At 45.0% G+C, this 14,701-nt stretch overlaps 1 protein-coding gene across 4 annotated transcripts in view; it reads left to right on the forward strand.

Annotated features, from left to right (window-relative positions):
- LTBP4 (latent transforming growth factor beta binding protein 4) overlaps positions 1 to 14,701 on the forward strand; it is a 1,245,426-nt gene that overhangs the window by 1,156,400 nt on the left and 74,325 nt on the right. For all 4 annotated transcript variants that reach the window (XM_085625396.1, XM_085625398.1, XM_085625397.1 and 1 more), the window contains one exon: positions 13,175 to 13,318. In XM_085625396.1, coding sequence (XP_085481522.1) covers positions 13,175 to 13,318 — 144 coding nt within the window. The remainder of the gene's footprint in view (positions 1 to 13,174; positions 13,319 to 14,701) is intronic.

Below are 14,701 nucleotides of genomic sequence, written 5' to 3' on the forward strand. Positions count from 1 at the left end.
TGTTTCATTGAATTAAAGAAGATAAGCTGCGTTTGCCTCTATAATGAAGATGCTATTTAATTTTAAAACATCCTTGGCTTTCAGCTTCAAGTTGTTTTTTTGATTGTAAAAATAAAATCCTGGATCAGTTGATGCAGCTAATCAATGTCTCAGTTTTAGGTGGTTTCTTGCTGTGATGTGCACATGCAACACAATAACCAATTATTGATTTATATTGTTAGGAAGACCAATACTAGTTATCTGCCTTGTACCCTCAGATGCTATTCACCTTTCTGTCAGTGTGGTTTTCTATGGGACTGGATTAACAGCACATGAGGTGGTTGTGAAAGTTTGCTTTGCTCATGTTGTCAGCTGTAGAAATATTACAGAGCATGATTAAAACTATGAGATAGGAATGACCTGGTTTGGCTTGTTGTTGGATGCTTGTTGGTGTTGGGAGGTGGAGATGTGAACAGTAGCTTCAAAAGTGTTTATGAGTTGGTTATGGCAAGTGGATGATATTTGAAGTGGTTCAAATTACTGGGCTAAATGCAAAGGTTTCTTTTTACGAAGCTGTGCAAATAGTCTTGAAATTGGTGAAGTTGGATTTGAATGTTTAAAAATAGTTTGGACTCGTATTATGATTTAACCATTGTCATTAAAGTTACTAGTTGGGGAGGCATTATTATCTTCCGATAGCTTGTAGCAAGTCATGTACCCAAGATTTTCACAACTCTGGGTACACCTCCTGGTAGGCTTCAAACCAGCCTAAAGTTAATGCTGTGGAAGATTAGGTTTGTCAATATCATGCCATTGCTAATGCTTTCAAACTATCCCCAATTATGGTTTTAGGATAGTGCCTGTGGGAATCTTTGTTGAAATTGTTCCTGTTGTTCTTTAGAGATGCACAGAAAGACAATTAAGTGCAGGTGGAGGACTTGAAGATGTTTGTTTTTGGGGGAGGGGGTCTCTTAGGGACTTCAAAGTGAGTTGGGTCTGTTATTAGAAGATTCATAGGATGGCTGGCCAAACTGACATGCACACTTATAAGTGCCCACCACTCCTCCTATATGCCATGGCCCGGTCCCACCTCACCCCACCCAATACTCATTGCGATGTCAGACAGCGATAAATAAAATGATAATAACATCATGTTACTATCATTTGATTTATCATCTGCTGGCTTTGAGCAGTGGAGCGATGCTCCTCCACCATTAGGGAAGAGCCGCACTTGAGCCCAAACCATGGCATCTACAACACCCCCCCAGAAGTCACTGTAGGACAGTGGAGTTTGGCATCCCTACTCTCATCTACCTACTTTACGTCAAGGGGTCAATCCTTATTCGATCTACAACCACCATATCCTCGATGTCCAGGACCCCTACCATCAGTCGATCGATTATTCTAAGCTGTACCTCTCACACCACAGTCCATATAGTATGATGTTTGCGGGAGGTAACCCCTGCTCAAGTAAATCTGTTTCCCTGCCCGACAGCTCCATTTTCTTTGGTGTATAAAAGTGAGAGAACTGCAAGCATACAAGAGCTGCATCCTGATGAATTGGTGATGCAGCCTAATCAGAGGGTCCAAAGCCTGACATTCACCAAGAATAACACCATAATTCCCACCCTTGATTGAACTGTACCATAATTGTTACAGATTTTTGTGCAAGAAATGAGAGGGCTAATTTGTTCAAATGCTTAATTGATGTATGAACGGGTTGATATTAGTTAGAAGACGAGTATCATCATCAATCGATAGCATGAATAAAGTTATCAAATTGAAAAGAAAAGAAAAAAATGAAAACAAAATAGGTAGCCGTGCCAGATCCATGGGATCAATCAATCCACCAGGATTTGTGTAGTTCTGCTAATCATCCGCAATTGTATCCAGGCGCTAGGATTCCGCTGCTGAAGGTGGGATCATTTAAACAGCCAGGCTTGAGTCCCTATCTGAAATCTGGGAGGGAGGGTGAGGCTTGGAGGTGCTAGGAGAGGTCGTTCCAGGACATATCGTGAGGTAGGAGAAGGAGCGTCCTCCACTGTTGCTATGGTGGAGTGATAACGGCAAACAAGAAAACAATGATGAAAATGATTTAGAAATGTGTTATTAGTTTCCCAGTGTTTTACAAGATAAATATGAAGCATACACTTCATAATATCACATTCTACCACAACTATGTGATGAACCCAGTACTGGATCATGAGGGTCTGACAACATGAGTTGCAGTTTTCTTTCTTGGACAGAGCTGAAACTTGCACTGTGGGGAGCTTCAAGTAGGTAGTTCTTTATGTTTCAGATGTAACTGCCACTTCATGTGCTTCAAGTGTGTAGCTCTGGGTGTATCTTGGTGTCCAGGGTACAGCCTAGTAATTTGGAATATAAATTTAGCATTGGGGAAGTCAAATCAACCAATAAGTGAGCCACTGTACATTGCTGCATAGTGTCTCATAGATTTGGAGAGGGACAAGTGTAAGCATTCTGTCTGATTCCAGGTGAGTTATGATGAAAGTGATGTCATGTTCTGTTTTGATTTTAAGGTAAGTTGAGAATTAAAAATTTGCGAACATTCGTGACAAGAATTTTCAATTCTATTAAGGACAACGGAGGCGAGGATTATGCTTCTCAATCTTTACTAGGAAGCTCACAGCAGCCAATAAAAACAGAGATAAAAACCACGTGACAACCATAGAGTCTTGTCCATATAAGGTCCCTGTCAGCACATAGAGTCCTCTTTCTTTGTAACAGTACATAAGTCCATGCACGACCTGTTCCTGAGGATCACCGATAGCTAGGGTCTTCTCCCATCAACGAACTGTGCGCCCAACGGGGCCGAACGTCTCACTGGATCCCGGTCCAGACAACTTGCTTGAGAGCGAAACAATAAACTGCGAAGCGTTCCATCGCCGATAAACCATAATCAGGGCTACTTGCTGTCATTTCCTGAAAGAAAGGAAACACCCCGTAAAGACCGTTTGAGGTTGTGAAAACAACAGCAGTACATCACGAGCAATTTGGGTGGGAAAAAATACACAGCAATGCAATATATAGCATGATCCAATACATACAGCATCATAATCTTGAATGCGAATATGCAATCTATAGCAGTACATTAGACAATGTATCTCTGGGTGGGATAATCCTCGCCTCCGTTGTCCTTAATAGAATTGAAAATTCTTGTCACGAATGTTCGCAAATTTTTAATTCTATGTCAGGACCGGAGGCTCCGATTATGCTTGTTCAAAGCTGAGCCACCACAATTGAAGCAACATTGACAATCGGCTTATAGTAAAACGTTTTTAAAGTATTCTCCGTAGACCAGTCAGCCGCACTCATGATATCTGCTAGGCTGACACCCGTTACAAATGCTTTGGAAGCCATGGCTCCACGCGCAGAGTGTGCCCCAAACTTGGAGATATCAATCCCTGCTTCGCCCATGAGCCAGCGCATCCACCGCGATAAGGTAGCTGGAGTCACTGGGCGAAAAGGCTTCTGCAAAGCAATAAGTAATTGCCCCTGCATATTAGTACGAAATTCCTCAGTACTCACCTCGTAATCCTTAATACATTGCACCACACACAGTTTAGGGTTATTAGGAAAAACCGGGTACGTGACTGAAGTAGTGTTAAACTTCGTTCTCCTGGACAAAGTGAAGGACACCCCCTCAGGGGTAAATCTACGCCCCGCTAAATCAAGTGCTCGGACGTCAGAAACCCGTTTGCAAGAAACGAGACACAAGAGCATAGTCAGCTTGGCCGAGAGTTGTTTACGAGACAAGAACCTATTGGATGGCCAGGATTCCAGGAATCGGAGGACAAGAGAAACATCCCACAGTTGAGAGTACTTTGGGCAAGGGGGTTTCACCATCCTGACTCCCCTCAGTAATTTACATACTAAAGGATGTTCCCCAATGGGCTTACCTTCTACAGGTAAATGTCCCGCCGATATGGCGGACCGAAAGTTGTTGACCGTCCTGTACGCCAACCCAGAGGACGCCATAGAAGCCAAAAAGTTGACCACTAAAGACACATGTGCCTTAGCGGGATCCACGTCCCGTTGAGAGCACCAATCACACCACCTTTTCCAAGATGAGGAGTATCGCTTGTGGGTATTGGCCGACCAAGCTTCTTTGATGAAGTTACTAGCTTCTCGTGAAAGGCCCGGGACACTACACCTGTCCCTGAAACCCGCCAAGCAACGAGAGGAAGCTGGCCCGACGCCACCAAAGGATGGGGATTCTGAAGAGGGTCCAGCAATAGGTTCTGCAACTGGGGAAGAAGGATCGGGATCGCGCAACTCATGTCCAGTAACACCGGAAACCAAGCTTGAGCCCTCCATAGAGGAGTGATCAAAATGAGCTCCGCCCGAAAGGCTCTTGCTCGCGCTAGAACCCGTGGGATCATGAGAAACGGGGGAAACGCGTAGCAGAGGGACCTCGGCCATTCTTGCAGGAATGCATCTGTGGCTAACGCCTCCGGGTCCGGCCTCCAACTGAAAAACTGGGGAACCTGACTGTTCAGTCGGGACGCAAAAAGGTCTATCTGGCAAGGGCCCCAAAGATGGGTCAGGCGCCGAAACACCGTGGGCAACAGCCTCCAGTCGCTGGAGTCCTGTAGATGGCGGGAATTCCAATCGGCCACTTGGTTGTTGGAACCGGGCAGGTATTCCGCAACCACCGAAATTCTGTTCTGCAGACAGAAGTGCCAGAAGTCCTTGGCGATCTCCGCCAACATTCGCGACCTGGTACCGCCCAGCTTGTTGACGTAGCGTACCGCCGAGATATTGTCCATCCGAAGGAGTATACAACAATCTGCTTTCTGCGGCGAAAGACATCTGATCGCAAAAGAACCAGCCAACAGTTCCAGGCAGTTGATATGCAATAGAAGTTCTTCCGGCGACCAGCGACCACCCGTGGACAACGTGCCGCACCGGGCTCCCCAACCCCACCGGCTGGCATCTGATTCGATCACCACATCCGGGGTCGATCCGAATAGCGCCCGGCCGTTCCAGGCCTCCATGTGGTTTAACCACCAATCCATCTCCAGTCTCGCCTCCTCTGAGAGAGGTATCTGTTCTGAGTAACTGAGACCTTTCCAGAGATGGCGGATCTTGAGCCTCTGAAGGGCCCGATAATGAAGGGGGCCCGGGAAGATCGCTTGGATGGAAGAAGCCAGGAGCCCCACTATGCGGGCTAAAGATCTCAAGGACGTCGTCTGCCTGCGCAGGGTGGACCGCAACTCTTTCTTGATTGCCCTGACCTTTGGCATTGGCAGTAAGAGTTGACACGTCACTGAATTGATCGTAAACCCCAGAAATTCGATGGACTGAGAGGGGGTTAACACTGATTTCTGCGGGTTGACAATGAACCCCAAGCCTTGCAATAGGTTGATCGCCCAATTGAGGTGCGTTTGGACCGTTTGAGGGGAGGCCGCCAAAACAATTATGTCGTCCAGGTATATAATGAGGCGGACTCCCCGAGCCCTGAGAGTTTCCACCACTGGTCTCAGGAGCTTCGTGAAGCACCACGGTGCTGATGACAGACCGAACGGGAGGACCTTGTACTCGTAGCATACCTTTCCCCAGACAAACTGCAGGAACCTCCTGTGAGGGGGAAAAATGGGAATGGAGAGGTACGCGTCTTTCAGGTCCAAACGGACCATCCAGTCTCCTTCCTGGAGAAGGTCGCGCAGTAGATGGATCCCTTCCATCTTGAAGTGTCTGTAAACAATCCAAAAGTTGAATTCTTTGAGGTTTAACACCAAGCGGGAACCGCCCCCTTTCTTGTCTACGAGAAAGACAGTGCTCACGAAACCGTGAGGATGGACCTCGGAGGGCGCAATTGCGCCATTCTGCAGCAAGGAATTGATTTCTGCCGTGATAAAGTTCTGATCTTGTCGGGAAAAATACAGAGGGGGGGGGGCGGGAGTGTTGCAAAGGGGAGGCGTACATCTCCAGCCTGTACCCCTGTACCGTCTGCAACACCCATGCATCTTGTGAAATTTCGCGCCATTTGTCTAGAAAACATGCCACTCTGCCCCCCAATGTCACCTCCGAGAAGGGAATGAGGCTCACCTGAATTTCCGGCATCATGCTGGTTGTTGGAGTTTCCTCCAAATCTGCCACCTTTGCGGAACCTGTTTCTGGAACGTCGCGAGGGGTAAAAGTTGGAGGTGTTGGCTGAGTTGTCCTGATAACCTCCTCTTTGTTGACCACGTTGGGTGCCTTGGTTATATCCCCGGCCGAACGAGCGCCCCCGGAAGCGTCCGGCCCTGCCAAAAACCGGGCGGAAATCCCGCTTCAACGACCCCTGGGCCTTGTCAAGCCCACTAAATGTGGCTACAAACTTGGTCAGCTCCTTGAGAAAAGGCTGACCAAACAGGAGGCCTTGGGCTAGCGGACCCGATTCAGACGTAGATAATTCGGCCAGTCTGGGGTCCAACTTTAGGAGAATGGACCTGCGTCGTTCCGTTGACAATGCACAATTAGCATTGCCTAACTGGCACACTGCCCGCTGTGCCCAGCCAATTAACTCATCAGGGCTAATTGCAATGGAGGATTCTTTGGCCTTAAAGCCGATCTCGAGAATCTTGGTCAGGGGGCCTATGACGTCCAGTAGTTTATCCTGGCAGGATCGCCAGGACCTGTCCAAACCTTTCTTAGGGTCTTTCGAATACTTTTTTAAGTACGTCAACATGGACGGGTCTACCTCTGGGGTAGCCGCCACCTTATCTGCCAGTTCCGGCCGAGGGCATTCCGACCGCAGTCGTGCCCGTACGTCCGTGTCAAACGCTTGACGTAGATGGGTCTGAACATATTCCGCCACCTCTTGCGGTGGTAGCCAGGAAGATGAGTTAGGGTGGATAATGTCCGCTGGCTCGAACGTGAGCACCTTAGGTGATGTGGACGGACCAGAATGCTTTTCCTTCCTTGCTTTCTTGGAAGGGCAAGGAGATTTTTCCTTGTCCGTGGTAGGGTCAGGTGTGGTGTCTTGACCATCATCCTCTTGGGAGATCTCAGTAATTGTCGCCTCTCTAGGAGAAGAACGCTCTTGCTCCGCCATCGATCGTGCAAGCTTAGCGAAATCTGCAGCATGGGGATTCACTCTTCCCTTACCCCCAGGTGTAGGACGGGAAGCTGAGGATGGAACCCAGCCTTGTTTCTTTGCGTAAGAGCAAAGATGGCGCTTCAATGGCGCAATCGCCCTCACCAACGCGGAATTGACTGAATGCTGCACACCTGCGTCCAATGCCTCAACGAGGTCATATTCCATAGACCCTGAAGGGTCTTCATCATCATAATAATAATAATCTTCCTCATAGTATTCAGACATAGTTGCCACAGTGAGCAATTAACGACCCTGAGGATTACTTGTGATGTCCGTCAAATTCACAATCAATAGCCCCACACAGGAGATCAGGGGGAGTGGTAACCCCAGGCAAGCCCCCAATACAGTCACCAATGGTGACACCAAATGATAATGTTTAGATGTGGAGGGAGGGAGGGCTTGCACAACAAAACCCCACTCTAGGCAAAGCCTATGCTGAATTATACAGCCCCACTGACTGTAGAAACAGAAGGGCGTCTGGGGAGCCAAAACGAGCCTTTTCCGCCGAAAAACGGCACAAATACGGGTCTTAAGCAGTCAAAACACACTGCTCCGGTGTTCAATTCAAGCCCGACTGATTTTCGCGGGCAAAATGGCCGCCGCGCATGCGCGCTGGCTCAGGCTCTTATAGACAGTAAAAGAGGACTGCGCGTCAGACAGACGCGCGTCCTCGCTCCCCTAATCCTCCCGCTCCACGAACCCGAATGACGTGAGGAGACAAGCTCACCGACGGGTTACACGGAAAACGCTCGCAGCGCTTCAGACTTCCTTAGTGGAAAGGCAACCGGCACACAACCTCGACGAGGTGAAGACCTCCGTCCTCACAACTCGCGCTAACCGCGATCGCGCATCAAAGGCAGCGCCTCATATAATAAACAACAGCCACAGCATATAAACTGTCAATAAACCAACAATTAATACAAATGAAGATCGCGCATCAAAGGCAGCGCTTCATATAATAAACAACAGCTACAGCGTATAAACGTTCAATAAACCAACAATTAATACCAATGAAGTAATACCACACTGTAAGAGAATAATATGCATAAGGTACTTAACTGGCTGCGGAGCAGCAAAGAAAGAGAACTCTATGTGCTGACAGGGACCCTATATGGACAAGACTCTATGGTTGTCACGTGGTTTTTATCTCTGTTTTTATTGGCTGCTGTGAGCTTCCTAGTAAAGATTGAGAAGCATAATCGGAGCCTCCGGTCCTGACATAGAATTATCTGCATATATGTATGCAGAATGTCCATTTTTGGTTAGATCCCAGAATGTTTCGGTGCATACTCCAAAGGCAAGAGTGATCCTTGGGAGACGTTGAAGGTCATGTTAGAAGGTGAATTCCAATGTTCACTTATTGACAGAAAGTTGATAATTTTGAACCACTGGGACCCAGACTCCACCCAGACAGAAATATTGACTATTTCCATTGGTATGATGGTGTTTAGAAATTGGATTGTCTTTAGGGAAGATAACATTCCTTAGAGTTCATCAAAAGAGATAGAGGGGTTGACTTTTTGCAGTTTAGCATGGTACGCGTGCAAATGCAGTTGTTAAGATTTCTTACTTGATTTTATGTGTTTTACTTGAAACAAGACAACACATTCTTGATATTTGTAAGGGGTGTGGAGCTGCCAGCAAAGTAGTAAGATTGGAGGTCTGTCCTACAGCTTTGATGAGCTTCATGAGATGGCTGCTTGCCATGCCCATGTGGGTTGTGAAAATAAGCAGCTTTCGCCTCTCTTATGTGCATTTTCACTACTTTTTCACAGCTCATAGGCTGTTCAGAATCTCTTTGAATACATCTTGAATGCAATTCCTTTCCTGCATCAGTAACCCTTTCTATTGACTGCAGCTGAGGCTCAACGAGCCGATTTCTTCCTTTGTTTTTAAATTTGTCAGTGTTAGTGGGACCGGTTAATTGAAAATTCTCATCCCTGGGGCGTGTTTGTGCGTTAAGATGTCCTTTGTGTGAAAGCCTTCAACAGGCACAACTAGATAGGGTGTTTTTAAGGTATTTTGCTATTAGGTATCTTGGAAACTAAATAATTCATATTTCAGACCAAAGTTTCTTTGCAGTTTGTGTTACCTGTGGTTCTTGTGAATCCAAAATTAAGTGTAAAGTGATGCCGTAGATAGTCTGGCCGGTGAACCAAAGTTGCATTCAGGCACCCAAGAGAGAAGGATTTAATGGTGAACAGGTTCACTGTTGAGCCTTTGTAATATTTTGGTTCAGTGCAGTTGTGGAGAAGGTTATTACTTTGAAGGAACCGTGTGAAAGTTAAGACTGTCACTTACCCCCCCTTCTCAGGTCTATGATTCTTTATCTGGTCTACTTATTTTACATAAGCAATAGTGCAGTGCTGTGAGTGAAATAACAGGAATGGGCATCTCTCTTTCTTAGTTTCCATGGATAAGTTCCCCCAGTTCTTGAAGAACCTAATAGCCTCTATTGGAAGATTTGTCTGCAAAGTACAACATTCAGATACTTAATAAGTGAAATAAAGTGATCTCTACTAGTGCCTCCATTCTATTCAATTACTGCTAATCTCCATAAGAGAGAAGCAAACGTTCACACATAAACTACCAAGTAAATGCATCTGGCATAAATATATTACTAGTCATAAGAATCATGCAAGTATAATCTAGCATAAACTAAAAACGCAACATTTAATTCTAAAGTAAATTTAGATATTGTTGTTCTTTAGTACCGAAATTAATAAACCTACATTTAGGAACGTAACCTATTGTTTGTTAAAATGATAAACCTCTGTTTCATTGAATTAAAGAAGATAAGCTGCGTTTGCCTCTATAATGAAGATGCTATTTAATTTTAAAACATCCTTGGCTTTCAGCTTCAAGTTGTTTTTTTGATTGTAAAAATAAAATCCTGGATCAGTTGATGCAGCTAATCAATGTCTCAGTTTTAGGTGGTTTCTTGCTGTGATGTGCACATGCAACACAATAACCAATTATTGATTCATATTGTTAGGAAGACCAATACTAGTTATCTGCCTTGTACCCTCAGATGCTATTCACCTTTCTGTCAGTGTGGTTTTCTATGGGACTGGATTAACAGCACATGAGGTGGTTGTGAAAGTTTGCTTTGCTCATGTTGTCAGCTGTAGAAATATTACAGAGCATGATTAAAACTATGAGATAGGAATGACCTGGTTTGGCTTGTTGTTGGATGCTTGTTGGTGTTGGGAGGTGGAGATGTGAACAGTAGCTTCAAAAGTGTTTATGAGTTGGTTATGGCAAGTGGATGATATTTGAAGTGGTTCAATTTACTGGGCTAAATGCAAAGGTTTCTTTTTACGAAGCTGTGCAAATAGTCTTGAAATTGGTGAAGTTGGATTTGAATGTTTAAAAATAGTTTGGACTCGTATTATGATTTAACCATTGTCATTAAAGTTACTAGTTGGGGAGGCATTATTATCTTCCGATAGCTTGTAGCAAGTCATGTACCCAAGATTTTCACAACTCTGGGTAAACCTCCTGGTAGGCTTCAAACCAGCCTAAAGTTAATGCTGTGGAAGATTAGGTTTGTCAATATCATGCCATTGCTAATGCTTTCAAACTATCCCCAATTATGGTTTTAGGATAGTGCCTGTGGGAATCTTTGTTGAAATTGTTCCTGTTGTTCTTTAGAGATGCACAGAAAGACAATTAAGTGCAGGTGGAGGACTTGAAGATGTTTGTTTTTGGGGGAGGGGGTCTCTTAGGGACTTCAAAGTGAGTTGGGTCTGTTATTAGAAGATTCATAGGATGGCTGGCCAAACTGACATGCGCACTTATAAGTGCCCACCACTCCTCCTATATGCCATGGCCCGGTCCCACCTCACCCCACCCAATACTCATTGCGATGTCAGACAGCGATAAATAAAATGATAATAACATCATGTTACTATCATTTGATTTATCATCTGCTGGCTTTGAGCAGTGGAGCGATGCTCCTCCACCATTAGGGAAGAGCCGCACTTGAGCCCAAACCATGGCATCTACAACACCCCCCCAGAAGTCACTGTAGGACAGTGGAGTTTGGCATCCCTACTCTCATCTACCTACTTTACGTCAAGGGGTCAATCCTTATTCGATCTACAACCACCATATCCTCGATGTCCAGGACCCCTACCATCAGTCGATCGATTATTCTAAGCTGTACCTCTCACACCACAGTCCATATAGTATGATGTTTGCGGGAGGTAACCCCTGCTCAAGTAAATCTGTTTCCCTGCCCGACAGCTCCATTTTCTTTGGTGTATAAAAGTGAGAGAACTGCAAGCATACAAGAGCTGCATCCTGATGAATTGGTGATGCAGCCTAATCAGAGGGTCCAAAGCCTGACATTCACCAAGAATAACACCATAATTCCCACCCTTGATTGAACTGTACCATAATTGTTACAGATTTTTGTGCAAGAAATGAGAGGGCTAATTTGTTCAAATGCTTAATTGATGTATGAACGGGTTGATATTAGTTAGAAGACGAGTATCATCATCAATCGATAGCATGAATAAAGTTATCAAATTGAAAAGAAAAGAAAAAAATGAAAACAAAATAGGTAGCCGTGCCAGATCCATGGGATCAATCAATCAACCAGGATTTGTGTAGTTCTGCTAATCATCCGCAATTGTATCCAGGCGCTAGGATTCCGCTGCTGAAGGTGGGATCATTTAAACAGCCAGGCTTGAGTCCCTATCTGAAATCTGGGAGGGAGGGTGAGGCTTGGAGGTGCTAGGAGAGGTCGTTCCAGGACATATCGTGAGGTAGGAGAAGGAGCGTCCTCCACTGTTGCTATGGTGGAGTGATAACGGCAAACAAGAAAACAATGATGAAAATGATTTAGAAATGTGTTATTAGTTTCCCAGTGTTTTACAAGATAAATATGAAGCATAATATTTGTTTCCACACAAGAGTTTGATTATGGAGCCTGTGCATTTTCTGAGTTGTTTTGGCCTTGTTACCAGTAGTGGCTGGGGGGAAGGAGGGGGACGTGAGGGACAAATTAAAATTAAAAAAAATCAACTTACCTCTTCCGCCGGCCGCGTCTCTGTGAGCGCTGTCGATCGGCACTCAGATGGGGACTGTGGTCCTTGGCATGTTCTCCATCAGGGCGTGTAATCAAGCCTGGTGGGGATCATGCAAAGTGTGCATGACTGTGTGGCTGGGCCAAGACAGCCGGCCAAGCAGTCATGAGCACTTGGAGTGCGCAAACCACTCCTCCCCCTGTGCCTCCAGCCCAGCCCCACCCTAACCCAGCCCCAAATCTGCAAAAAATAAAATTATAATAACTACATTATTATAATTTTATTTTTCCTGCTCAAAGAGCAGTGGAGAGACGCTCCTCTGCCTTAGCGAAGGAGCCGCCCTTGTTTGTCACAGTGATTATTTCACTCTTCCTATATTAGGAGGGTTCAGATAATCAAGGCTACGTTGGAGTTAAGGTATTGACTGCACTGGGATTATAGACTTTTTTATGTTTTAATAATCTTTTTATTGAACAAAAGAACAAAATCACAGCGGTACAATCAGTCATTAGACATCAGTTAGCCGCAAAGTACGTACATTATTGCTGAAGTACATCAATATTGAACATAGTTTACTGTCTTATCACAGTCCCTTCTTCGGCTACCGGTTTTGCAACCCCTCCTCCCTCCTGCAAAGTTCGACTGTGGGGGACAGGCATATCTCTCCTCTGTGTTTATTCCATGCCGTCCATTTTCGATCCCATTTTTTGGGGCACCCTCTGTTCTTGAATACGTCCTTCTCTGCTATCATAGCTCATTCCATATTGATTACCCATCCCTGTAGCAGTGGAGATTCCCCATTTCCCCATTTCTGTGCTATATTTCGGGGATTACAGACTTTTATGAATTGCTAGAAGAAAGAATTTAATTATGTCAATATTTTTAAAAAGTAAATGCCATTCTGCTGGGTTACATAGAACAAATAATATAGTTACTCTTCCCTAGCAATCACAATGCTGTTATCCATGCAAGTGCATTTCATTTATATGAACAAATCACAATCAAAAATAAATTGGGTGGTAAGCACTGCACGCGTCTTTGTCTTTTTTTCCCCCAGATATGAACGAGTGTCAGACCTTGCATGGCGTCTGTGGCATGGCTCTTTGTGAGAACGTGGAGGGCTCCTTCCTCTGTATCTGCCCTATCAGCAACGAGGAGTTTGACCCCATGACTGGGAAGTGCATCAGGCCCACCAGAGCAGGTAATCTAACACAGCTCCTTAATTTCCGTTATCAAAGAACTAACTAAACCTTTCAGTATTATAAAGGCTTTGCATAGATGATCTTGTGCTAAAACTTTATATCGTGGGTGATTTGTGGAGAAAACAAATTGTGATGAAGGTGAGACTTTTTGCAAGTTTGTCACAGTGCAAGCTACAAGTTTTTATGATGGGATGAACTTTGGGCCAGCTGTACATAGCTACTTTTCAATTGTAGAAGCCTGAGAATCGAAAATCTCAGAGTTTGCAGCTGCAAAAATAAGACCTACTAACTCACACGGTACCACAGTCACGCGATTTCGGCTCCTTTTACACGGTCACCCAGTGAGGGGGCAAAATCACATGGTGGCAGGGAAAATGAGCTGAATAGCACTGTAAACAGCGGATTTCCAGCTCGGTTTTGGAGGCAGTAAGCATCCAATGTCAATTAATGGGTGTGAATACATCCCAGGACATTGGCGACAGCCTCAATGACCCCAACTCACCCAGTCACAGCTACCAGGGAGCATGAAATGGGCATTCCCTTCACCCTACTATTCAGTATGTATCAATGGATACTGACCACAATTATGGTTGCAACTGTAGATCGGCTGCCAATACGTCAAAGGAAGTGGTCAATAGTTTTAAAAGGGGGGGAAGTCATCTTGTGGGACACCTTCCCTTTCATAAATGTTGTTGGCAGCCTGGTGGGGTGTAGGCAGTGGCCTCAGAGGACCACTTCTTGCTCCCCCTAAAGTTTTCCTATGAAGATGTTTTTAGTTTTTTTAAAAGCAGCACTGGTACCATTAATCGTGACAGGCTGCTTTATGCAGGGGTGGCGGTCTACTGTACTTTACAGACCACCATCCCTATGCCTGCAGCCAATCACATTATGCCTAATTAATATTCATTAGGCAGATCACTATGTGACCAGAGGTTTTGAGATACGACCTACTAATACTTAAGTAGCATCGCAAAATTAATGACTGGTCGCAAAAAATCGATGAGCAAATCGTGACCACTTTTTGTGACCAGTCTTTTAGTGCATGTGGCCATTACTGCCTGCTCTCAAAAGTACTCACGTTAAGTTCTACATTTTCAGCTTAGCAGTAGCCTTAAAATGTAGGGTTCACCTGCGTATTTCAATGAGAGGGGACTAAAAAGATAAGACTCTCTAGCACTCGGTGGAAGTGGACGTCAATCCACATTATGTTCTCTCTGCTCTATAATCCCATAGCTACAGCTCAACTTTGCAACTATTCAGTGTGAATCTTTGTTCTATTGGAGGGATAGCTCTCTTCCCTACATTTCTTACTTTGTCTTTCTGTAGAACACCAAATGTCTACAACTACTGTGAGGCTGCACGTAAATTCACCCATCAATAAT

The sequence above is a fragment of the Triturus cristatus genome, chromosome 9, assembly GCF_964204655.1.
Source record: "Triturus cristatus chromosome 9, aTriCri1.1, whole genome shotgun sequence".
Classification (NCBI taxonomy): domain Eukaryota; kingdom Metazoa; phylum Chordata; class Amphibia; order Caudata; family Salamandridae; genus Triturus; species Triturus cristatus.